This window comes from Rattus rattus, chromosome 11, assembly GCF_011064425.1.
Source record: "Rattus rattus isolate New Zealand chromosome 11, Rrattus_CSIRO_v1, whole genome shotgun sequence".
Lineage (NCBI taxonomy): Eukaryota > Metazoa > Chordata > Mammalia > Rodentia > Muridae > Rattus > Rattus rattus.
In genome coordinates, this window is record NC_046164.1 from 3119452 (window position 1) to 3147036 (window position 27585).

The window sequence follows — 27585 nt, forward strand, 5'->3', positions numbered from 1 at the left end:
GGGGAGACTGAACACAAGGTGTGTATTGTGTTAATAGCCTTAAATTGACTATTGGAACTTAATGTTATCCTAAGCCCTTTAGTTATTATATTTATAGTATATTAAAAATTACTTATGGTCCCATCCATAACCATAAATCAACAATAAACTGAGAGGCAGAGATATGCTATCTCTCATGTTCAGTAAAAATCAAGGCGTCAGACCCAGGTGAGGCAATGCCTACTTATCGCACGGCATTTGTGAAGCTCAGGGAAATGGCCTCGAGTTTGAAATCTTCTGTTTAGGAAGATGCTGTCTCAAATAAAAAAAAAAAAAAGGAATACAGGAAATTGTGAAATTTAAACTTTAGTATATTATGGAGTACCTAGTTCATATAATCCAGGACATATGTAAAAAGAAATCCAGATAGAAAATATAATTGCTGATGGAATGAGAAAAAGGTTATCATGTGTATCTGTACAGTTAATATATATCTATAGGTTCACTAACCAAACTCTTACATAATATTTATTAGGGTCCAAAGTAAATGTAGTAGTCACCTAGGATCAGGGTTTTCAGAGCCTTAGCCTGAGGCTATAGCCCAACACAGGAGCTATACGGTTTGCCTGAGTGAGCATGGGCTAAAAGCAGCATGCTTAAGACGCCATGGAGTGCACATCCGTGTGAGGTCATTTATGGACGCCCCTCTTTCTGCCGTGTACTACGACTTACCCAGTACATTTTTAGTTTCTCTTGTTTCCGCAAGAGAGATATTACGAGCTCCTTTGGGCAAAACGAATGCGCCTCTCGTCTTCCCTTAAATAGAATGTCGTGAATTAGTGGAGGCTTTGTGTCTACCAAAGTCTTGCTGTTTCATTGACTACCCCATAAGCCACAACAACAGATTCTATTGGGCGAGATACAAATATGTTCTGAAACTTGAGAAATGTTCAAGTCAAAATGCGTTTACAGTAGTTAGCAAATGCTGATAAACTGTTAATAGTCAATGAAAGGAAGACTGAGCACAAATGCAGAATGATGGGGGCGATTGGAAGTGGAATACTTGCAGATTTCATTTTCCAGAAACGTGAGTTCCTTATGGCATCTCTTGCTTAAATGTTTGCCTGTTGGAAAAGGTTAATTAGTCTATGGCATGACTAGGAAGACATCGGCGAAAAGAAATGGAGGCTAGGTTATCTCTGACCACTTTGAATCTGAGTGACTCAGGGAACTTGTCCCATGTTCCTTTGACCTTGGTTCTTGCTTAGCGTGATTTTTTTGGGGTGGTCTGAAAAACAGTATCATGTCTTTATATGTTACAAGATGCAGACAGAATCATCACAGTAAAAAAAGAGGTTTCCTTACATTATTAATTCATCCTGAAAATAAAACCAATTATTCCACACCCCCAAATAGAAAAATACATGTGGCTTCATTAAAGCAAGCATATTTCACCCTCTTGTTGGAATGCAGGGAAAATTATAGTTGATGCTAACGGAAGCTTCATATTTGAACTTCAGTCCTATAAGATAATGCAAACATCCAGCCAGAAGTGGCATTATTTGCTTCCGAATAAATTTCAAAGTAGAGACTGAGGTAATTCATCATGAAGGAATAGCAAAGACATTAAGGATCAAGGACCATGTTCAAAAAATGGCAACTAGCTCTGTCATCCAAAACACATCACAGAACAAATCTGATATTAAAATTCCCCAAAGTCAGGGATAGCCAGGTATAATTGGTATAAAAGGGAACGTGGGGTTGCTCCAATTAGATGAAGGCTAACATCATTTTTATGCATTCCTCTATAACTTTATATCCACTTAAAGTAAACCAATTTTTAAAGTGATTTATTTATTTTATGCATATTTTGCCTCCATGTATGTCTGCATAGCACCTGCGTGCCTGGCATCTGCAGAGGTGAGAAGAGGGCAGTGGAGCTCCTGGGATGGGAGTTATAGATGGTTGTGAGCCACCACATGGGTGCTGGAAACAGAGCCTGGCTCCTCCCAATAAATCCTCATCAAAGAGATGATTGGTGGTTATGCCTTATAAATGTTTATATGCAAATATTGTGGAAACTCGTATAGTTTATGCAACTACAGATATTTTTACTTATTATCTATGGCATAAGGATAGCTTTCTAGTCTGTCTTTTGGGCCCTAGATGTGTACAAAACTTCAGGTCCATGATTGTGAGGGGTACAACCATATATCAGATGATTTTTTTTATTGTATCTCTCATTTTTTTCTCTGTATTTTCCATACAATATATTTCTATTTTGCTTAAACTGTTAAAGACTATGCTTAATGAATGCTAGCTACATAAATATACCACCTAGGAAAAATTGCCCACTTTTAAATTCAAATAAATGAAAATGATACATGTTTAAATTTTGTAACATTTTATATTTCCAGATAATAAGTTACATGCCACATATATTCAAAATTAACCTTTAGTTCCATACACATTTGATTAAATTCAAAATAGCATAGACTTGTTTCCCCTAAGCACTAAAAATACTACATAATATAAATACAATAGAATATATATAATATCATATATATAATATACATAATAAATATACTATATAAATTTAATAGTTATTTTCTTCCAGAATGCTATGAAATATGAATTCAAAGTCTTATTTTTAGTAATATTTATTTAAACTACTTTTAAAAAACTATCTGTTAATTTCTATGATACACATTGGAAAAAAATCCCCAATTTCTAAAAGATGTCTCTGAGTGACAAACAGCAGAAAAGGGTCTCAATTCAGGAGAAGATTCGTCTTACTTACCAAGTTTCCTGGGCGTTCTGGTAAATGTCCCCTTCACAGTTCGACAGTGGGAATTGTCCCCTCCACAGACCCCACACTTATCCTCAACCTTGTTGGAGCCGATTTCCTTATCACAGCCAACTTTCTGTGAAGAGAAGATGTTAAACATGGCTGATTTTAATGTGGTGAGTAGTAAACTGCATCCCGCAGGATGCTGAACCCTTTATCAGTGATGGCACACAGCCAGCAAGCTTGTGCTGGACCTTCACTGTCGTCACGATTTCTCAGACCCCAGGTTTTTAAAGAATTACTGTGAGGTCAAATGACGAAATGAACCATAATTTTGTCAATAAGTGACAAATGCCTTTGCCCTAATGAAGTATTTTCCCTGGATGAGATTCTCAAGATAGCTGTCCTCATCATCCAACAAGATATATAAACTAAGACACAGGTTGGTCCTGGGTAGAAAAAGGACAAATCAAGAATATGGTGCTCTCTCTATGTTATTCAGATATTCATAAAGGCATATGGTGCAAGCTGTAAAATGGTGTTATCTTTTAAAGGTGAGCTGGGATGTGAAACAAAATTACCCCCCAAAATAGAAAAGACTCTCGCAAAGCCCTGAAAGAACAAAGTGGAAAGACATTTTAGAAGTGGAAAAAGTTCAAATAATTATGAAACTTTACATTCAAGGAGAGAAGGGTTAGAGATCAATATTTATACATAACTGGAAGCCTGGAGAAGGTGGACATACCATGATGGGGAAGGGCTATGAAGTTTGGCATGGCCCAGACTGGGCAAGGCCCCAAAGGTTGGATGAGGTGACATTTTCACAATATGGATAGGCAATGACTGAAGGTTTTCTGGGCTCTCTAAGCCTTTTAAGTAAATTTGGTACACGGCAGATGATTACACTTACAAGTTTGATGTGGAAATGGGCAAGGGACATACATTTAGTACTAAATACTGAAGGGGTTAAAATGATGACAGTAACACTTGACTATCACTGTTCATATCTATTCTTAAGCATTTTATGTTGGAAACTTAATCCCCAATTCAAAAGTAGTGAGAGTCAGGGCTTAGTAAAATGTGGGAAGCCAGGTGTGGGCTGACAGGTGTGAGTTTAACAGATGTGGGACTGACAGGTGTGGGGCTGACAGGTATGAGCTTAACAGGTGTGGGGCTGACAGGTGTGGGATTGACAGGTGTTTAACCTCAGCACTGTGAAGGCTAAGGCAGGAAGAAAGATCACAGTGAGTTTGGAACCAGTCTGGGCTATAGAGTGAGATACTATGTCAAGACAAGACAAACTAAACAAAAAAACTGCCATGATTAGATCATGAGGCTTCTGTCTTCACAACGGAATTTTTAATGTTCTTGTCACAGAGATGGGATAGTTACTAAGAGATCAGGCGTGTCATGAGAGTGACCACCTCTTTCCATCTTCCATTACTAGTCTCTCTTCCCCATCTACCTTCTAGCATGGATGACTCAATAGAAGGACACTGCCACCACATTTGCTCTTTCTTGGCCCAGGACAGTCAGCCAAAGCACCTAAAGTCATTTAGCATGAACTTGCTTTCTTTTGGCTTTATAAATTACTTAGCCTGTGGTATTCCGTTATAGCCACACAACAGCATGCTTCAGTTTTGCTCAGTGAAAGAAAATGGACGTTCAGAACACTGTCCCAGTTAATATAGATGCTTACAGTAACAACTACATGTGAACAAGAAAATAAACTGTACTTTAAAAAGACTAAACAAGACAAGAAAGCTTTTTCCATTGCCTACAATTTCGGGTCTGACTAGAATTCAGCATTTAGGTTCAGAACCATTTGGAAGATATGGTAAAAGAAAGGGATTTTTTTGTATTAAAAATTTTTAGAAACTTAGAATTGGATTTTTATTAAAATAATATTGAAACTAAAATGTAACACACATACACATATCAAAGGATCCTAAATATAGTTATTTCATAATGGGGGATCAATGCCGCTCCCAGTCACCAAATAAGCTGGAGGATGCTAGGGATGCTGGGAGGTGCTAGAGGATGCTATGGGATACAGGAGGGTACTGGAGGATGCTGGGGGTGGTGTAGGGTGCTGGGGTGGTGTGGGAGGCAGCAGTTTGAACTCACCACACACTCTCCTCGCACACATATGCTGTACGGGTCTTTGTACGAGCAGCGTGTCCCGTCGTGCACCAGTTGTTTCATGTAGGCAACGTCCCCGGTCTCTTTGGACTGACAGTACAGGTGGCATCTTTTCTTGGCTGCATAAGAGGCACAGGCTTGAGTTAGTCACTTTTATAAAACAGGATGTTTGACCAGCCCAGTTCACTTTAATGTATAGCATTTCAATATGGGTTCCTGGAAGGCAAATAAAACACTGGATGACTACAACAGAGAGAAGACGTAGAGTGCAGAAACACCATATTTCTTTTTTCCTTTTTTTTTTTTTCCTATTTTTTTTCAGAGCTGGGGACTGAACCCAGGGCTTTGCGCTTGCTAGGCAAGCACTCTACCACTGAGCTAAATCCCCAACCATGCACATTTGTATTAATGTGAGGCATTGATTATCTTATGAAGAGATATTAACTTGGTAAGGACATCCAACAGATATAGGTTATGTCGGTTATGTTGCAAAATCCCGATTTCCCTACTTTTTAGTAAGCTTTGGCTCAGAACCAGTCTCGCTTTAGTAACGTTCTAAACTCCGAATGCCTTAGTCTGGCCTCGCCCTACCACTCAGCTGATCTGGGCCCTTTGTAGCATCTACATCATTGATAATATACATGACTCACTTCACTAAAGTAAATTAGAAAATAATGCACTTCTTCTAAATTGTTCAACTTTGACCTATCCGTGCTGGCATTTCCTTTAAAGGAGAACTCCATTAAAATTCTGTGGCATCTACACACTGGTCAGCCACACAGAAATAAGGGATTTTACTTTCAGTCCACCTAACCCAGAATTTAATCCAAAGAAGTCAAGCATTAGAGAAATATCCAGAAGTATTTTTAATAACTAGCTTTAGACAAGGCTATAAAGTCTTTAATAAGTGGGTATCTTGTTTTTCTTTTTCCGTTTTCTTTATGGCTGGTCTATAGATGGACGATTTTCCCTGTGCTGGGATTAGTTCTTAGTTGAGGATTTAAGTTGAATCAGGTGATTCAACATCATTTGCCATGGGGGTGTTGACAGGGCTATTAGCCAGATATCATGTCTGTCACAATACCTACCTCTCAGGAGAAAGGCACTCCTCAGCCCGGTTCTCAGGAACCTGGAATGCCCTGCCTCTGTAAGTACCTGGGGCTTCTCATGTTACTACCCAGGCAGGACTCAAGAGTGCAAGGGCTTGGTGTCAACACAGCTTAACCACTAAGTGACCATCCACCCGGCAGACAAAAGAATGGTGTGCACTCACAGTCGGGGTGTTCATGCGGCAGCCAGTGGTGTTTGGTATTCTGGTAGTCAAAGTGTGAGTTACGCTGTTGGCACTGCTGGGCCCTGAAGTCCTCAAAGTGCTTTTGGCATTCTTCTGTATTACAAAGCTGGTACTCAAAATTAACACCAGGGCAGTCCTGCCCACCATTGATGGGCCTAGAGAAAAGACAACGTTTCAAAGGCTGCCTGGCCTCAGCCCAGCAGCTCCAGCCCTCAGAAGCAGCACTGCTGGGCGGAGAGCCAAGTGTCTGAGCCGCCAGCACAGCCTGAATGATGCCATACTCCCGATGTCTAGGGTCTCTCCAAATGCACCCTTCTCTCTGTGCTGAGGGATAAAGACCCCCCAAACGCAGCCTAAATTAGTTTTTCAAGTGGTTTGTTTCACTCATGAAAGATGAGATTCATGCACACGAACTCAAGAAAATGGTATTTCCGACCACGTGTAAAGCATGCAGGTGCAACTCAAAGAAAAGCTGAGAACACGATCCCGTGTCTCTACTTCCTCCTATGTCAGATGCAAGGTGGAATGATTTTCCCAACAGGGAAATGGTAAGGAGTCGATGGCATGACATTTTGAGTGCATTTAGAACAGTCCATGGCTTGTGGTGAACGTGTGACTCACACTGCCCTGCTTTGGAGTGTCATTGTTACTTCTAACGCTGCTTGGGAAGACAGCGTGCTGCCATCTATACAAGTCATGCTCAGAGACGCTGTTCTGCCAGTGCAGAGAAAGGCTGCTCACAGGTTAAACCACAGCCGGACAAGTTAGCATGTCAGAACTGGATAATCCATCACTTTTTCTAGGCTCACGTGAATTTTGTCTGGTTGAGTGGATGGATGCCTTTTCTCCTCAGAGTCCCTGCCAGACTGCCCCCATCTTCCTGTCCCCATCTACACTGAAGCAGCTGGACTGACCTTCTAGAACCCAGCTGAAGTTATTGGTCCTTCCATCCAAAGCCTCTCTGCTTCTTCATGGACAGGTCTCAGCTTCCAGGGCCCACACTGTCTACTCTCTCTGGTCAACTCCCTAGTAGTTCCATATGTCAAGTTCTTTAAAAAAAAAAATCTCTCTTCGTTTGCATGTCTCTTGCTCATCACTACCTACACTCCACCACCATGGTGGGGAGCAATACTTTTCATATCCCCTGTTTTGTGAGTGAGATGGGAGGGCAGAAAACACGAATCCCTGGCTGTGGTATCGGAAAGCAGCAGGAATTGTGGGTCATACTCACGTGGGATTATTGCACTGGCGTGTTCTAAAACGAACACCAGTTCCACATGTCCTAGAACAGGAGCCAAATTTGGTCCAAGACCCCCAGTTGCCATCTTGCTTTTGTTGGTTAGCGTTTTTCCACATGCAGTGTCCTTTATAGCACCACTTGGGGAAATGAAGAAGGTAATTAGGAGAGTTGTTAAAGGCGCTATTCAGGGACCACCTATTGGAAGGTCTTCAACTCTTACCCTCCCCTCCAGTTAAAGGCTGATTTAAAGGATCCATAGGCATTTGCTGCACAAAGGTATCAAGAGGATAACTAAGATTCGTCACTTAAGATCCATCAAAAGCTAAATTTGGGGCTGGTTAAGAGTGCTCGCTGCTTTCTTGTGGAGGGCTTGGGTCTCGTTCCCGTCATCCATACCGGGCAGCTCACAACCATCTGTGATTCTAAGTCATATGCCCTTTCCTGACCTCTGTGGGCACCAGACAGACACTGAGCACTCAGTCACACATGCATTCATGTTAGGCACATTCTTAGACATTACTAAAAATAAAGCTTTTTTCATAAGAGGAAAATAACGTTTACTCCGATAAGTTTTGAAATGGTAAGTCACAAGTGAGTGTCCAGCCTGCCCCGCAGATACTGTTCTTGGCTTCAATCAGCCCAGGTTTAAATGCTAATACGCCCCCTTTTAAAACAATGATATGCAAATATGCCTCAACTTCAAAAGTAATTACGTTGGTTAAAACTGTATTCGGCTTTCAAAGCGCCTTTAGCTCTACAGAATATTAATTTATGAATCTAAGAAATAGATGGGTTAGATAATGCTATTTACCTTTTAGATAAGTCAAGGTCTGTAAAAATTGACAGATTGTTTAGGGGCCACTCGAGTGTACGAACAAAAAGGGGTTAGCACAGCCATAATGCCTCTTGTGATATTCCCTGATAAGGCTCAGAACTGGGCAGACATATATATATATATATATATATATATATATATATATATATGTATACACACACACACACACACACACACACACACACACACACACACACACACACAGACTCAGAGGGAATGGATTGTTTTCTTCCCCAAAATTTCAAATGCTTTTTTGTATTCTAGGGGCAAAAAGTTTTAAAAAAAAATAACTTTATACTAGGACATAAGTATATGTAGAGGAGTTGATATTAAAATTAATTATAACATAACTTTTTAATAAGCCAAAAGTGATTCTACTCATTATTCTCTTTAGTTTTAGTGGAAAACATATTTATTAGCTCTTCCCAAAGCAAGGCACTATATAGGATGTAGTTGGCACAGGGTCTGACAGAATGCAAGTGCTTGTAATAGCAGGTTTTTATTAGTATGCATGCTTCATGTAAGAACAGTTCACGTGTGTTTGAAATCAATCTTTTAAGAAGGTAAAAGTTGCACTAATCTTTCCTGTCAGCACTGGGTCCTATCTATAATAGATTCTTCTAGACTAGTCGAGGCTCTTAGACTTGCATGCTTAGCATGCCTTTGTGTTGAGCTCTTTGCCCTTAAGAGAAGCACAGCTTGGCATCCAGCCAGTTTCTAAGCATTCAGTATCAACTACACACTCTGAGATTTAAAACCTTTGGGGAGTGGGGCCAAATCTTCCGTATAAATTCACATGCCTTTATTTCTGGGCAGCTTTCACAAGGGAAGCTATGCCAGCAGGGGCCAGAGATCTGCTGTTCCTACTGCCTTTCCCCTTGCTCACAGAGAGCCAAACGGTCTGGTCCCCCCCTCCCCCACCAGGCCCAAAAGCATCTACTGTCTGGGCCTGTGAAAGTGACCACATTCAGTAAAAGAGTCTTTGTAAACACGATTCAGTTAAAGATTTTAAGATCAAAAGATGATCCTGAGGTATCTGGGTAGGCTCAAAAACACCGTGAAAAGATTCACAAGGAGACAGAAGGAATACACACCCACTGTCAGAGGTCAGAAGGATGTGGCCATGATCTGGGAGGAATGTAGCCAGAAACCAGGAAAGGAGAGAAACCAATGGTCACTACAGTCTCTGAAGGAAGCATGGCCCTGTCCTCATACAGATTTCACCCCTGCCTAACTGATTCTTGCCCTCAAGAACTATTACAGAACAGATTCCTAGGGTTTTCAATCATCAACTTTGTGGCCATTTGTGGTAGCAGCCACGGAGGCTAGTACACTATCTCAGTGACTTACCAGAAGGATCCCATGGGCACTACACTCTCCATAAAGATGACAGGCCAGCGGTGACCATCATTTGCTAGATTTTTTTAAAGGTTCCCCCACAGCACCCACTGAACCTTAGCCAGCAGACACACTCACCTTCCCAGCAGAACACTCAGTCCCATCGAGCGGGGGCCCCTTCTTAGTCTTACAGAAGTATGGGTTATCGGGGTGACTACACCACAGCTGCTTGCACGGGTCAAAGGTTCGGAACTGGAAGAAAAAGAAGCAAATGATGGGTGACCTCTCAGACATCAGGATCTTCGCCAACTGTATTTTATATATGACTTCTTCATGTCATAGTATTTGCTGGTGGTGGTGGTGTTTAGTTTTAAGCTGATAGCCAAGGTGGTGGTCACATGTCAAGACACAAGCAATGGCGAGAGTAAGATGCCCACATTGTGCTAAGAATGTTAATTTGATCGTCACATTCCATCACCACATAAACTCTGAGACAAATGCCATTGTCATCTCCAGTTCAGATATAAGAAAACTAAGCCAGAGAGGTCACAGATTGGACTCGAGTTCACGGATCGAGGGTCAGACCTGACATACTCTGACATCCATTACCATAGTGTCTAACTACTGAAAAGTAGAAACAGAAACTAAAACCACAGAAAACAGACCTTCATTTTATAGGCTAGGCTGGCCCTGCATACAATAAATAGCTGAATGAAGCTTGGCTTCAAACTCATCATCCTCCTGCCTCAGTCTCACAGGTGCCGTGATTACAGCCATGCACCCACACACTTTTCAGTGTTCCATTTGAGAAGAGTCTAATGTATTAGGGTAGTCTTTTTTTATAGCCACAAACGTATAGAATACTGGCCATCATGCCACAGAGAAGTCGAGAAGCTGGGGGAGGGACAGGGAGCAAGCATCTGAGTTGGAGAGCCTTGGGTGTGAGGAAGTACCCTGAGAAGCTCTGCGGCCTTGGCTTTTGCATCCTAAAGGTCTTGCAAACTTTTTTACACCACTTCCGGAAAAAAATGTATGTATATAACTATACACACACACACACACACACACACACACATACACCATTCACATACACATATATAACACACTAATGTATGTATACATACACACATACAGACACACACACATTAACATACACATAAATACCACATGATGTATATGCATCTGTAAAAACAGATGTAATGTTAAAGGCTATGAATTTGAAAACAGTAAGGAGGGGTATTTGGGAGGCTTCCAGGAAGGAAATGGGAGGAGGCAATGGTGGAATAATATTGTAATCACAAAAAATAAAAGAAATAATCATAAACTTAAAAGCCTTTGATCTCTCCATCTCTTTTCTTATCTCTCATGAGGATTCGTTCGGGCCACACACCCAGAGCATCCAGTTGAGCTCCATCAACATAGCGAACACAAGATAACCGGAGACATTTTCACACTGGGACCAGTTGAGTTTGCAAAGCCCACCCAACAGGAACGACACAGGCGGATTTCAAGATAAGACATCCAAGTTGACAGCCGGTCACATACCGCTGTACACATTTTGTAGCCAACACCAAAATCGAAACGGCATTGCTCATCCATGGAATAATTAATCCCCGGAAGTTCTGGGAGTTTGGGCCAATCGTGTTCAAAGGGGTCATCAAGGAGACAGTCGTAGGAACTGCAGGAGGCAAACAGTAAGTGTATTTAAGTTCTCATTGTTCAAATCAGACCTTAGAAGGGGAGGACTCTCAATTCTCTGTGGTTCAGTTAGCACACAGGGCAGGTTCCCAGAAACATGGTTTTGTCCTACTCAGTTTTCATCCTTACTAGTTCTGGGAAAGGGAACCAAGCACACCTCTGGGATATAGTGGTGCTGTGACAGTGTTGTTCATGTCACCAAGTGACCCTATATGAAGTGAGGCACGGCAGATCCTAACCCTGCAAAGCATCATCGGACTTCGGGTTATAAATGAGGTTAAAAGCAGGAATCATATAAACACCTTGCCTCCATCCTCAGGACAAGTCTGACCACCAGTCAAAAGGAATCTATCCCAAGGAAGCCCAAGGCCAGTTGTACTGGCTGGTTTTGGGTGTCAACTTGACACAAGCTGGAGTTATCACAGAAAAAGCCTCAGTTGTGGAAATGACTTCATGAGATCCAGCTGTAAGGCATTTTCTCAATTAGTGATGAAGGGGGAAGGGCCCAGCCCATTATGGGTGGTGCCGTCCCTGGGCTGGTGGTCTTGGGTTCTATAAGAGAGCAAGCTGAGCAAGCCAGGGAAGCAACCAGTTAAGAAACATCCCTCCATGGCCTCTGCATCAGCTCCTGCTTCCTGACCTGCTTGAGTTCCAGTCCTGACTTCTTTCGGTGATGAAACAGCAATGTGGAAGTGTAAGCTGTAAGCTGTAAAGTGTAAGAATAAACCCTTTCCTCCCCAACTTGCTTCTTGGTCATGAAGTTTATGTAGGAATAGAAACCCTGACTAAGATACCAGTTAAAAGTACACTTAAGTTCTAGGCTCATTGCCTTAACCCATTGTATGACATTGGAGAATCTTTTGGGTCAACACCTCTGTCACCATGTATGTAGCCTATGCAGCAAGGCATGACATGCACCGAGGAACATACTGGATATATCTTTTCAGTTCCTGACCGCTGCATCTGGACCAGTGGTAGCGATGAAAGGCAGCTTGCACCAGGGGCGCCATGACACTGCCCATGGCGGTCTCATCGCCACACCGGTTGCCTTGCCCGTCATGCTCCATGCCCAACCTAGAACACAAAGGAGACATCATGGGTAAGAGCCCCAGACCCATGCCTTGAATTCCCCTTTCTCACAACACATGCTGGGAAAAACATATTTTTTTCAAGTCAACATGACTTCCTTGGAGACACCATGGACACTGAAACTGAGAGCAGTCTAATGAAATGTGTTTCTTATTCTATAGCCATCAAAGGCCTGGGAGGGCTCAGCCAGACAGAGTTACTCATTGAGTTTCAGCGCATGACCCTTCACTGTTTTAAGTTCCTCACACTTGGCAAAGGATGAGAATGAATACTGGCATTGGCTTTTGCCCAGAGTGTGAACAATGGTAGAAAAGCTGTCAGCAGTGACTTACACATGGCCGGTCTCATGGGCTACTACAAAAGCAGATGAAAAACCATCTTCGTGATTCAGGGTGCAACTTCTCACTGGGTGACACATGCCTGTGACGGGAGCATATCCTGCAGATAACGACAATCGAATATATATATATATATATATATATATTCATTATAATTAGTACTGGATCTTTGCCTAGAAACAAAAGAAGAAGCAGTGTTCCTGTAAATAGGGGCGACATTACTTCTCTGATACCAGGAAGTCACATTCTTGGAAAAACGAGAAGGGACCGCCTGGGGTTACCATTCTGTTACCATCTCAGCTTGCCTTTCTGTTTTACCAAATGGCCCTGCATATCTTGGTTCTCATGGAGGGAGCCAGAAATCCCACCAATGCAGAAAAGAAAGCTATCGGTGTTTCTCCACACTGTCCATCGGAGTTTATTAGACAAATGGAACCTGACTTTGGAAGAAAGACTGTTGGCAGGATCCACTCCCCTCCCGAACAGTTAGTGGAAATCACACTCCCTTCCAAATGGACAACCACTATTTTAAAGGCAAGTAGAATTTACTATGGTGTTTAAGTGACATTTAACATTGTGGATTCTACAAAAAGTCACTGAAAGAAATGGGGTGGGGGTACATACTCTTGGCTGGTGGATGGTGGAAAATGGTGTGGAGATAAAAACATTTGCACGGCCTGCTCAACTTGGGATTTTGCCTGAAAACCCAGGCCCTTAATTTTTTCATCGACACAATAATAGTAATACCTTGCATTCCAGCAGGCCCAAAGTCTTGCCTGGTTAGGAAAATTGCATGATCATGGTGTTCAGCATGGTTGGGATCGGATTTTTGTTGCTGGCAAGCCCAGCGACACACATTCTCCAGGCTCCTGGACGGGTTTCCCCTTTCAATGAGGCTGATAGACTAAAAAGGAGAGAATAGGTTAAACACGAATTTTGTGATTTGGATTTGGAGATAATATTTCAATGATGATTCAGAAATATTATTTGGGGGATCAACTTTGATTTAGGAATTCTAAAAACCCATAAAAGCCCTTGTGAGGTGATCACATGCCACCTGTGGGAAAGTCCATAGGCATACGCAGAGCAGTGTTGGAACTCAGGACTCACTGCTGTGCGGTGACTCGGTATTGGTAATCATTTGGAGGAGAAATTTTAGACGTGTCAAATATTTCTAGTTGTATTCAAATTTTAGGTTTTACACATTAAAGACAAATACTAGGAAAGATTCTGGCATGAGACTTTTTCTAGAGATATGAAAGTCAAAGATCTTACGTAAGGATTTTTTTGTGTATTCTTTTGGTTCAAAATCTGTATGAAGAGGAAAATAAGTTCTTTCAAGATTTGGCAAAACTGGTCAAACTTTGTACTGTATGTGGAACAGTCACCTGGGGGAGAAAACAGCTTCTTAACTTCATGATAATGACAAGGTTTGGCCTCTTGTCTGGTAACATTAGTATAAATTATATATATATATATGTGTGTGTGTGTGTGTGTGTGTGTGTGTGTGTATTCACATTGCAATTGATGGGGTAATATGTTGAGGGGTGAAAGAGTCCATCCCTCAAAAACACATTTCCAAAGTGTTTCTAACAGAAAGAGAAATTGAATTTGGACTCCCAAATGAGTTCCTAATTGGCTAAAGGGCCCAGCGTTTTGTTAAATTTCAGCAAATGCTATTATCAGTATTTACATTTTTAATAAACTTAGCTTGGTCTGTTACATGCTAATCATACAGTTTGCCAAACAAATGACCAACTGAAGGCTGTTAAGACTTCCAGCTGGGGTTAGCTTTTTCCTTCCTAACAGCACAAAGTACATGAGGCTTTCAAGGGAAGGTAAAGATGAGGGACAGCCTTTCTATCTATAGATGCTATTAGTCATGGATAAAGAAACACAAACACACAGACTATGGTTTCCCAAGTGCACAAGTTCACTAGTGTCGCCTCCCCAGGAAGATCAGTGATGGGACACATTGATTATTATAAGCATGAACATTGCTAAGGGAGTCAGGCTTCTCAAAGGAAGTTAATGACTTCCAAGGACAGGACCACGTCTAATATTGACATACACAGGCTTTCCACTAGCAAGAATGGATACTGCATGCGTTTTGATTTAACTTTCTGTTTTCAAAAAGATTAAAACTTCTTTAAAGGAAAATCATATTCAGGGCGCTTCACTTTTAAATGTATACATTTTAAATACTGTTTTAAATAAAACAAAAGATGTTTCTGTTTTCTTCACGGACATATTCCAAGTGCTTTGAAAATAACTACCATAAAAGTGGATATTTCACATACACACAGTGAATTCATATACAGGTCACACAGCTCATGTTTATAGTGTAAGGACATTTTCTTTTTTCTTAACAGTATCCGTTCATGTTCACTGACTTTTTCGGTCATACTGAAAGCCCTGATAACTGGGACTTGGATGTAGCTCAGTTCATAGTGTTTGTCTACAGTGCAAGAGATTCTTGGTTAAATCTCTAGCAGATTATATGTTGGGCATGTTAGTGCAGGCATATGATCCCAACATTTAGGAGGCAGAATTAGGAGATCAGGAGATCAAGGCCATCTTTGACCTCATAGCAAGTCTGAGGCCAATCTGATCTATATGAGACCCGCCTCTAACAAGAAGTTGCTCTAATTTAACATCCTCTTTTCATTCTGGAAGATTCCCCTCGACAGCTTTATATAACCATGAGTTTACATAAGGTTGAAGTAGTTTTGCCACCCAATCGTTTATTGGTTAATCTAGTCTTATTGTTTACAGCCCACACATTTTAAGGTATCTTACCTTTGCGTAACCGAGCATAATCATTCGCACCAGGACCACATTTATGTGCACTCCAAGGGACTCATCGTGATAGATTTCATTTACCTGGAGACAAAGCAGACAGTTGCTTACAAGAAAGGCAATGCAAAGGATTTGAAGATGCAACATTTAGGAGATCACCTACACCAGTCATGAGTCCGATAGTCAGGTTAGGTAATTTACATTGTTCTTAAAATTTAGCTTAAGTCAATTTCCAAAATGAAGTCATTTATCTTTTGTTTGTGAGCAACCTTTGGATACCTGAATTATTGACTTTTTGTAAACTATAGAGAAAAATGAACAGAGATATGTTAGGAAGAGATTTATTAAACAGATTATGTATGTGTGTGTGTGTGCATGCACGTGCAGTTGCATGTGTGCACGTGCATACACAGGCTCACATCTGTGTGTGTGCCTACACATAACACAACACTCACCTAAAACAAATAAAGAAATATGATTCTGGTGATTTTCTGTCCTGTGAGTGGCCACAGACAATGGAAGAAGACAGACAAGAGCAGGTGTGCCCACGGGACTAGCAGAAATACTATCTTGGTTGAGGGATTTCTGTCTAGAAGCTCTGGGGGTCTATCTGTGAGTCAGCAAATAGATAGCTTTCCCAGCATCCCTGAGGACAGAGCATCTGGGACAATGCTGTTTTAGAATTACTGTGGAATACAGTAGTTCAGACACCTTTCAGAATATGCATTATTAAGGTGCTTATTATTATTATTATTATTATTATTATTATTATTATTATTATACAAGTGCTTATCAGAGATGTCAGTTCTGGACTCAACTCTGAAGATCTCAGTTGATTCCCATATCATTATTCCATTTTTAAAGTTAGGCTAGAATTCCTCAGAAACGATTCTGTATACTTTAATAGTACAGATGTTGGAATTAGAGCAATTTTACGTCGCAGCTCGACTACGTTCCACACAGGGAGGACGATGAAGCCCGTGGACCGTCAGCAACAGGCTAAACCACACAGTGTGTTACTGGCAGACAGGAATCTAAAGCACACTGTAATTATATCTTTTGATTAAGCTACTGCAAAGTGAGTGCAAAGAAAGTCTGTCCAACTTGGCAAACGCTAGCAGGAATGACAAAGGCAGCATTACCTGGCTAGATTCCAGTTCCGAGTTATTCCCCAGAACAAGGGCTCAGACTTCTAACAGAAACCAAGAGAGAGATGAAAACTAACCACAATTTCGCTTGAGATCCAGGAGGTTTGGACAGCAGGCTTAGCAAATCTCAAAGCTGCAGAGGAGACTATAAAGCCAGAAGACACAGAACATTCAATCATCATAGAATGAAACTCATGCATTAGGGGACTCTGGCTTGCCACGTTAGACTTGCCACGCCTACCAAGAAGCAGGCCAGGGAATCTCTAGTTAGATGTTTCAAGATTCTAGCATGACTGCATGGAACAATATCAACATTGTAGACCTTAAATTGATAGACGGCATACTACCTAGTCAGATTGTACATAGCATTTACAACGCCACAAAAGCTGGATGTAAAAGGTCATTCATTGTGAGGTAGAAAATACTAAAAAGAAAAAGGTGAAGTGTATTCTAACAAGAAAGGTTTTATGGTTCCTTTAAGTGGAAAATGCATGTGTGTGTGTGTGTGTGTTCATGTGCGCGCGTGCCCTTGTTTGTGCATACACATATATGCATATTCATAAATTAGAAAGATCCAGCTTGGTAGCTATTGATGAGCTGGTTTTAAAAAATGACTCTGTGGTGAACCCTTGCATTGCCCAGGAGTACAGACAGGTGATCCATGGCCAGGTTGGCTCACTAGCAGCTAAAGGACACCCACAGTATTGAACCCATTGTGTACTGACACATAAGAGAGGTGATCAAAAAAAATGGCATTCAAGAAATAAGGGAGACCAAAGAGCCCAGAAAGTGTGTCATATACAGAAAGACTTGGAAAATGTAGTGATTAAGGTTGCCAGATGTCAAACGTCTCAGATCACATTGCTTCAAACCCCCATAATGCCTAGCAACTCTGCATTTCTACAAGCCTTAATCAAATGACTAGTATAAAAGGTACTATCTCATAGTCTTATGGAAAGAATTGAAAGACTTAACTCACTGCAGTAAATTACTCAGTCTTAGCACTGAGGAGAGAGGGCCCTATAAAGGGTATCACATTAATAGAAGTGGAAAGAAAAATCCTTAAAGGTTTACTAATTATGATATGGGACAAGGGAATGGAGGGTGGCATCAAAACCTTGGGCCAGCTCACCTGCAACCCGCACACCCAGGGGCAGCTCTCCTGTGCTACCAAGATGAGGGGCAGGGCCAACTCTCCCACTCTGATGATCCCAGAGCCAGCTCTCCTGCCTGCAATACAGGCAAGGGGTGACATGGGGGACATCTCTCCCTCACCCATGTCACCATACTACAGAAGACAAGTGGTATAGCCAGATCTCCCATGCTCGCATCCTCATTCTAGCTTGCCCACACCCTCACTGTCAGGTCAGCTCTACTGTGCTGCTCAGGCAGAATGCAGGAATATAATACAGTCATACATTCATTCACAAATAAATCTTCATTGTAAAAGTCATAATAAAATATATTATCACATGTTAAAAACAAAGCAATATGCCCCTAGAGGTGTGGCACCTGTGGCTGTTCTGTCATATGTGCAGCAAGGAGGTGGCAGAGAGGAGAGAGACTATGTCTACATTCAGTGTTCTGACCTTTGAACAGCTGACTGATTTGAAGCAAAAATAAAAGAAAAAATAAATCTAGCAAGCCTGAGACAACGACCAGTCCGGCACCAGGGGGCCTGAAAGGGGAGCAAGCTGGTAACTAGAAGAACCCCACCTAGGACGGAGCCTTGAGCCTGAGACAGACAGACACCCATTGCAACTGCCACTCAGGCAGGCTGGGTGAGGAGTGAGCCTAAGATAACCACCAGACTGGTGCCATGGGGCCTGGACAGGAAGCCAGCCTAAGATGACTACCATTCCTGTACCAAGAGGGCCTGTGGGTGCAGACCTTATCTAGGATGACCCCTTCTGGGCAGCATAATGCAATGCACTCCTGAGACAACTCCAGACACTCAGAGACCATAGGTACCACTAAGAGGAGCGAGTGGGGACCAGGAAACCAGAAGACAAAGAGGAATAGCACAATGTAGGTAGAACTGGGGACTTGAAAGTAGCAAGTGATAGCTGGTGATGCTACAGGGGACCATGGTGGGGTCCTAGCCTGCACTGCCACTAGGGACCATGTCTGGGTCTATGGGTCTGCAGCGGCAAGGGTCTGTTACCGCCAAAGGCCAGGATGACATCCCTAGTCTGGGCTGTTGCCCTGGAGACATGTTGATGCCTGAAGGCTATGCAGAACTGGCCCCAACATTTATCTGGGCATCATGGGCAAGCTGGCTGTGGGGGCATGAGAGAAAGAAAGCAAATGAGCTTCCCCTCCCCCAATTCCAGGAGCTTCAGGTAAATTAGCCCCAAGAATATAAGCATTGGAGAGCTGGCCCTACCTCTTGTCTCCCCTGCAGTGGTGTGGATGAGGGAGAGATATCTTCCTCCTGCCCCTTTCCTCACCACCTGCTGCAGGCAGAAGCCTGGCCCTGGGGTCATGAGAACAGGATAATTGTCCTTTCCCCTCACCAGATGCAGCACTGGGTAGAGTGAGTCCTACACCCTGACTGAGCAGCACAGTAGAGTTGGCCCTGACTGTGTCTTTGGGGGGTGTGGGGGTGGGAAGGGAAGCTAGAATGAGGATGAGAACATGGGAGATCTGGCTACATCTCTACTAGTCTTCTGTAGTATGGGTCCCCCATCTCACCCCTTGCCTCTATAGCAAGCAGGAGAGCTGGCTCTGGGATCATCAGAGTGGGAGAGCTGGCCCTGCCTCTCATCTTGGTAGCACAGGAGAGCTGCCCCTGGGTGTGGGGGTTGCAGGTGAGCTGGCCCAAGAGTTTGATGCCATCCTCCAGCCCCTTGTCCCTTGCCATCTATGGCAGGTAGAAGAGCTAGCTCCATGGGTCATGAGAGGAGAAAAACTGTCCCTGTCCCTCACTGACTACAGCATTCAGGAGTGGGGGCTTTGCACCTTGCCTGGGCAACAGGGTAGATTTGGCCCTGTTTTTTTGTTTTTTTTTTTTGTTTGTTTGTTTTTTGTTTTGTTTTGTTTTTTTCTTCCCGGAGCTGAGGACTGAACCCAGGGCCTTGCGCTTGCTAGGCAAGCGCTCTACCACTGAGCTAAATCCCCAACCCCTTGGCCCTGGTTTTAAGAGTTGCTGGTGAGCCTACTCTGAGGGTTTGAAAGTGGGAGATCCAAAAGGTTAACCAGTTCACATACCTCCTCAGGCCCAAATCCAGGTCTGTGAATTAGCCTACCCCATCGATGAACTGCTGGAGAGCACAAAGAAGCCAGGCCTACAGATCCAAAACTACAGGATCTCCATGACACAGGGAAACAATAGGATATCTAAGAGGAGTTCCAGGAGCAAGATGCCTTGTACTAGACCAACAAGTCATTGCAATGAACATTTGTAAGCAAAGGAGGGTGAACAAAAAGATATACTGTGACACAATGACATTTTTTTTCTTTGTTGGGGTGGTGTCCTGTGAGGTTGCAAGGGTGGACAGTAGGTTAGGGGAGGGGGAAATGAGTTGGATTTTGTTCCATGATGTGAAATTCACAAAGAACCAATAAAAAGTTTTTTTTTTAAGTTAATCAAAAGATGAGCAGTATCTTCACCATAGCAGAAACTGGTCTTCTGATAAGAAAAAAACAACAGTAGCCATCTATACTGGGCAAAGCCCTGCATCTTACCCAACATGCTTCTCAAGGATCAACAAAGTTGACTCCTATATATAATTCACTTTTAATATATGCTTGGTAATACATCAACTTTCCATCTCCTCACGCCTATCAATGCTACAGGCACAGTGTTGTCACCGAGACACACACAGGATGAGGACAAGTGAAGGAAGAATGAGCGAGGCTCTGTGGGGTCACATGTTCAAAGTCCTGGATTCTGGTTCCAGCTTTCCCACAATAAGCTACGGTTAGAATGGCTACCTAACCACTCTGGACATCAAGTTTCTTGGTGAAAAATTATAACCACAGTTGTTCTGTCTGCCTTGCAGATAGGTGGCTCAAATCAATCAAGATGACACACCTCTATCCTCTGCCAAATGCCAAATCCTTCAAATCCTTTTCATACCCAGCTACTTGTATGTGGGGAGGTTTTGTGAAAACCCATGGTCACAACCCAACTTTTCTTTAAAAAAGAAAGAAGAAAGAAGGAAGGAAGGAAGGAAGGAAGGAAAGAAAGAAAGAAAGAAAGAAAGAAAGAAAGAAAGAAAGAAAGAAAGGAAAGAAAGAAAGAAAGAAAGAAAGAAAGAAAGAAAAAAGAAAGAAGAAAGAAAGAAAGAAAGAAAAAAAGCAAATGGCCCATTGGACTTCTAAGGGAATTTCAAGAGGCTTTAATTTAAATTTGTTACATGAAACCAAGTGGAACATAAAATTCATAAATTATCAGAAAATTACTGGAAAAAAAATCGTTGCAGTGTAGTTTTTCTCCGAGGTAATAGAGATCTGTCAGCAGATGGCACTGTGTACTCTTGAGACTAGAGAAGGACCACTCTTCTGTCCCCTACACCTCTGGAGCAGCTACATACCCAGCTGGCTTGTGGGCTTTCCCATGTTTACCCACAAATAAAATAGCTCCCACTAAGCTAAACAGAAATTTCAAAATAGCACGAGAAAAATCTCGTTTGAATGACTACTTATTTGAATCTGAAAAGCAAAGCAAATATATTGGGGAAACTCTTATTTTGAGTTTGTGTGTCATCTGCTTATAGTAGTCTGTAAGAGGCCCAAAGGCCCTTATATGAGCTTCCAGTCTTTACCATGAAATAAACACAGGAGAAAGAACCAAGAGTGTGCCATACTGAATTCCCAACATTGCCCAATCAGAAGGGACTAAATGAATGTTTGTAAAGACAATAGTTTTACGACTTTTAGCAACAAAGAAAGCATAAGTCCCCAAGTAAAAGCAATACCATCAGGATCCCTCTCAACACTTAACACCAGGTAGCCCTTTCTAGATGCCAGACATTGTGGTATTTATGTCAGCCTGGACTAAAACAAATAACCTTTGAAACACTCCACTTTACAGCTAAGGAAACTGAGACCCCGAATTGACCATTTTCCCATTGCCACAGTCACAGAGCAAGCTGAGAATGTCAACCTGGGCAATTTGACTCTCCACTCAATAGATTTAAACATTTTGTCATACTTCAAACACACACATCATGGCACTGCAGAACAGACTTCATTTTAGAGTAACAGCAATGCATACCTCTGAGTTTACAAATATGGCATGAGATTATACTTAGGGAGGTAACTCAACACTCATTTGTTTTGGTTATCTTCTTCCAGATGAATTTTAAAGAAAGGGGAGGATAGATTTATTACAAATAACTATTTCTTTTTTCATCATTTCAACAATGATGCACTAAAAGTACTGGAAAACTAAAGGCCAGAAAAGGTGAAGGAGAAAAACAGGGTGGGGCATGGAGTCTGTGTTGGGCATAAGAAGAGCACAAAGTATAGATGTTGCTATAAGTCATGCCATTGACACATGTGATGCTGATTAAAATGTCACCAGTAGTGCCAACCTACTGGGCTCTGGACATGTTCAATGAGGAGTTCAGGGTTGAGTCCAGAGTTCTCACTAAATGACCTGAAAGAAAGGGTAAACAAAATATTAATTCAATTTTCAGATGGCCTTGGCTTTGATGAAATTGCCAATGATATAAAGAAGGCAAAAAAGGCAAAAATCCAACCAAGTATCTTTTTCCTTGAGAAAAAAATATTCCTTCCAGGTTTGTTCCCAGTCAGGACAATTTCTCCAGGGCATTCCCCTGGCAGGACAGCCTGACCTTTGTCTGACTAGCTGATGAACAGCTTTGTCTGGCTTCAACAAAGAGACACTCATTTTTCTTTCAGGTAAATTGGGGCTCAAGAGGCAGTGTGGTAGAATGATTAGGAACACGGGCCCTGTATCTACCTGTCTCGCTAGGATTTTAGCTATGTGACCCTGAGCATGTCATTTTCCCATCTGTGCCTCAGTTTCCACATTGCCACAGTATTGCATTCACAGAGTTGTTGAAAGGAATACGTGAGGCCATATGTGAACAGCGATTCAGATGGTGCTTGGCTTCCATAAATGTAAAAAAACCTATCAGGCATAATTTTTGCCATTTTCTCAGAGAAGCAGATAAATAGTACAGATATGTGAATTTTTAAAGAGACCTTTGGATGTCAAGACAGCCAGGGTACTTCTGGCCAAACATAAAAGAATTCTGAATTATTCTATGAAAAATTATCATTCTCCACAATTGTGTCTCATGGAGCTAGACATGCCAAGCACAATCCCACTTTTCTTCTGCTGTCCATCTCTGGAGCACCTGGTACTCCAAATAGACAGGTGTCCTTCAACCAAGTCTATTTGTCTCTCAACTCCAACCTAGCAGTACTAGTAGTTCTAATTCTGTGTAATACTCTAATTGTCTATAATACTCTCATTAGACTTTGATAATGAGTTTGGATTTGCTCTGATCACCCATGCATTCTAATGGGAGAAATATAGGCTGAAAGCATGGGAAATATACATGTGAGAAGAAATGAACAGCTTTGTGGATGAGGGTCAGTGATAGACAGCTTGTGTAGAGTGCAGGAGTCTCTGGGTTTGAGTATTAAAGAAAGAGGGAGGGGCAAGTTCATGAAAACATGTGCTGAGCTGAGAAAGAGTTGAGGAAGGAGGTAAAGGAGAGGAAGCACCTCCTAATCATCCCACTGCAACCAGAATTTGCTTCTAAAGCCCACACCAAAGAAATCACTACTCATCTTTAAAACTGGTTATAGCTCCGTATTAGCAAGAAAATGCCCATGCCATTTTCCTGAAGTCCATTTCAGCTTCCTACCCAGCCTCTCATACCCCACCACTCACCCTACAGACAAACCTACAGTGGTTATTCTGGACAGTTCCGTGTCAACTTGACACAAGCTAGAGTCATCACAGAGAAAGGAACCTCAGTTGAGGAAATGCCTTTGTGGGATCCAGCTGTAAGGCATTTTCTCAATTAGTGATCAATAGGAAAAGGGCCCAGTCCATGATGGGTAGGTAGTGCAATCCCTGGGCTTTGGTGCTGGGTTCTGTACGGAAGCAAGCTGAGCAAGCCATGTGAAACAGGTCAGTAAGCAATACCTCTCCATGGCCTCTGTGTCCGCTCCTGCCACGGCTGTGTTCCAGCCCTGCATGAGCTCCCATCCCAACTTCCTAATAGATTAAGATCTAGAAGTGTAAGCTCAATAAACCCTTCCCTCCCCAGTTTGCTTTTTTGATCATGGTGGGTTTTGTTACAACAAGAGAAGCTAAAACAGTGGTTCTCAAACCACCATGATCTAGCACTTGCAGTGCCTTATTGCAAGCTGGTTCCCCACCTTCCAATACCCAAAGTATTCTGTGACACCCAGATCTAATAGCACATTGGTTCAGAATACTTTATAGACCACTGACATTAGTGGCCAAACCTCATCTTCTTCCTTTTCAGTTCATATTTACATAATGTCTGTAGTGGAACTTCCAAATGAGGAAAAAAAACTATGTTTTATTACTATTATTTGATTTTACCTGGTACAATTAGCAAGATATAGGAAGGAGCTATATTTTATTAGTTTTTATTGTTGTTTCCTAGATTATAATAGGATTGTGGTTTCAAGAGGGACTACAAATGCAGAGTAAATGAATGCCCAGTGCGTGGTCGTGAATTTCAACAGAAGAAATGGATTTTAGATACTGACCCAAAATGAACATTGTTGCATAACCCATTAAGGCCACATGAACACATATCCCAGATAAATCTGCCCTGCACTGATGCTCAATGATTTCATAAACATTACCTAAGATCCAGAAGTTGTCAATAAATACAATAATGATATTCATTCATGTGCTCAAGCTCAGACCTTGTACTTTATAAGAGCCTGGTTATGGGGAAGGGGTATCTTTTTTTAATATGCTGAATAGGGAAGCTGCTGGCATTATCTTTCAGTTGTTTCTCACTCATGAACAGCCAGTTTCAACAAACAAAAGACTGAATTCTCCGTTAGTTAAGATTTCTTGAAAGGACAAGGTCGTTAGAGGGGTATTTTCTCTTTCATTGCATACTGGATGAGCCCATGTATGTGTGTGTGTGTGTGTGTGTGTGTGTGTGTGTGTGTGTGTACATGCATGTGCACATGTACATGCATGTGCACACAAATGTTAAAAGCTAGTGTTTCTTCTTCTATTGACCCCATTTTATTTTCTGACATCCATCTCATTGGACCTGAATCTTAGCAATGGGCTACACTGGGTAGTCAGTGAGCTCCCAGGACTCCTCTACCACTGACCTGAAGTTCTCAGATTATAAGCTGCATTGCTGCCACTGGCTTCTTAAAAATGTTTTAGTTTAAGATTATAATAAGTTCTGTTTATATGTTTATATATCCATGGAAGGCAGCTTTCAACTTTCCACACATGCAGTTTAAAATCACACAGTAACTGTATTCAAGGAATACACAGCCTATCCAAAAAACAGTCTTAAAAAATTAAAACAAACTTCAGGTCTCTGAAGAAAGAGATTGAAGAAGATCTCAGAAGATTGAAAGATATCCCATGCTCATGGATTGCCAAAAGCAATCTACAGATTCAATGCAATCTCCACCAAAATTCCAACTCAATTCTTCATAGAGTTAGAAAGAGCAATTTGCAAATTCATTTGGAATAACAAAAAAAAAATAGGATGGCAAAAACTATTCTTAACAATAAAAGAACTTCTGGGGGAATCACCATCCCTGACCTCAAGCAGTATTACAAAGCAATAGTGATAAAAACTGTACGGTATTGGTACAGAACAGGAAGGTGGAACGATAGAATAGAATTGAAGGCCCAGAAATGAACCCATATACCTATGGTCAGTTGATCTTTGACAACGGAGCTAAAACCATTTAATGGAAAAAAGATAGCATTTTCAACAAATGGTGCTGGTTCAATTGGCAGTCAGCATGTAGAAGAATGTAAATTGATCCATTCTTATCACCCTGTACAAAGCTCAAGTCCAAGTGGATCAAGGACCTCCACATCAAACCACATATGCTCAAACTAATAGAAGAAAAAGTGAGGAAAAGCCTCAAACACATGGGCACTGGGGAAATTTTCCTAAATACAACAGCAATGGCTTATGCTCTAAGATCAAGAATCGACAAATGGGACCTCATAAAATTGCAAAGCTTCTGTAAGGCAAAGGACACTGTCATTAGGACAAAACGGCAACTAACAGATTGGGAAAAGATCTTTACCAATCCTACATCTGATCGAGGGCTCATATCCAAAATATACAAAGAACTCAAGAAGTTAGACTCGAGAGAATCAAATAACCCTATTAAAAATGGGGTACAGAGCTAAACAAAGAATTCTCAACTGAGGAATAGAGAATGGCTGAGAAGCACCTAAAGAAATGTTCAACATCCTTAGTCATCAGGGAAACGCAAATCAAAACAACCCTGAGATTCTACCTCACACCAGTCAGAATGGATAAGATGAAAAACTCAGGTGACAACAGGTGATGATGAGGATATGGAGAAAGAGGAACTCTCCTCCACTGTTGGTGGGATTGCAAGCTGGTACAATCACTCTGGAAATCAGTCTGGAGGTTCCTCAGAAAATTGAACCTAGTACTGCCTGAGGAACCAGCTATACTATTCCTGGGCATATACCCAAAAGATGCTCTAACATGTAACAAAGACACATGCTCCACTATGTTCATCGCAGCCTTATTTATAATAGCCAGAAGCTGGAAAGAACCCAGATGCCCTTCAACAGAGGAAAGGATACAGAAAATGTGGTACATCTACACAATGGAATACTACTCAGCTATCAAAAACAATGACTTTATGAAATTCATAGGCAAATGGATGGAACTGGAAAATATCATCTTGAGTGAGGTGACCCAAACACACACACACACAGAAAAAAAAACACATGGTATGCACTCATTGATAAGTGGATATTAGCCCAAAATCTCGGATTACCCAAGATACAATTCATAGACCAGACCACATGAAAGTCAAGAAGAAAGACAACCAAAGTGTAGATGCTTCAGTCCTTCTTAGAAGAGGGAACAAAAAGATTTACAGGAGGAAATACAGAGACAAAGTGTGGAGCAGAGACTGAAGGAAAAGCCATCCAGAGACTGCCCCACCTGGGAATCCAGCCCAAATACATACAGTCACCAAACCCAGACAAAGCTGATGCCAAGAAGTGCATCCTGACAGAAGCTGATACAGCTGTCTCCTGAGAGGTTCTGCTAGAGCATGGCAAATACAGAGGCGAATGCTAGCAGTAAACTATTGAACTGAAACTGGGGCCCCCTTGAAGTAGTTCAAGAAAAAAATTGAAGGAGCTGAAGCAGCTTGCAACCCCATAAGAACAATACCAACCAACCAGAGCTGCCAGGGACTAAACCACTACCCAAAGACTACACATGGACAGACCCATGGCTCCAGCTGCATATGTAGTGGAGGATGACCTTGTTGGGTTCCAATGGGAGGAAAAGCCCTTGATCCTGCCAAGGCTGGACCCCTCAGTGTAGGGGAATGTCAGGGGTGGGAAGGTGGGAAAAGGTGAGTGGTTGAGGAGGGGAAACACTCTTATAAAAGAAGGGAGAGGGGAATGGGATAACATTTGAAATGTAAATAAAAATATCCATTAAAAAAGACACATGAGCAATTGCTTCAGGGGCTATAAGCTTTGTAGGTATGTAAGTTTCTATCTATCCAGAATTTTCAAAGTAGTGCGTTTGTTTGAAAGTTCTCACACATCTTTAATTTTTTTCTATCATCTCAGATACAGAACAATACTGGGAAGAATTAATTTACAATCCAGAGCACACACTTAGGCAAGCTGACAATCTATAAAGTATTATTGTCCCCC

General features: G+C 41.8%; 1 protein-coding gene and 1 non-coding gene across 2 annotated transcripts in view; one reads left to right on the forward strand and one right to left on the reverse strand.

Moving 5' to 3' along the window:
- The window catches only part of Adamts3 (ADAM metallopeptidase with thrombospondin type 1 motif 3), a 59861-nt gene that overhangs the window by 17830 nt on the left and 14446 nt on the right, over positions 1 to 27585 (reverse strand). Inside the window, exons 3-12 of the mRNA XM_032916763.1 lie at positions 15541 to 15624; positions 13489 to 13645; positions 12736 to 12841; positions 12245 to 12388; positions 11162 to 11294; positions 9755 to 9868; positions 7435 to 7580; positions 6183 to 6358; positions 4895 to 5028; positions 2780 to 2903 (exon numbers count right to left, since the gene is read on the reverse strand). Coding sequence (XP_032772654.1) covers positions 2780 to 2903; positions 4895 to 5028; positions 6183 to 6358; positions 7435 to 7580; positions 9755 to 9868; positions 11162 to 11294; positions 12245 to 12388; positions 12736 to 12841; positions 13489 to 13645; positions 15541 to 15624 — 1318 coding nt within the window. The remainder of the gene's footprint in view (positions 1 to 2779; positions 2904 to 4894; positions 5029 to 6182; positions 6359 to 7434; positions 7581 to 9754; positions 9869 to 11161; positions 11295 to 12244; positions 12389 to 12735; positions 12842 to 13488; positions 13646 to 15540; positions 15625 to 27585) is intronic.
- Positions 18179 to 18310, forward strand: LOC116912988. The gene has a single exon (XR_004389551.1). It is a non-coding gene; the product is annotated as a small nucleolar RNA SNORA17 (small nucleolar RNA).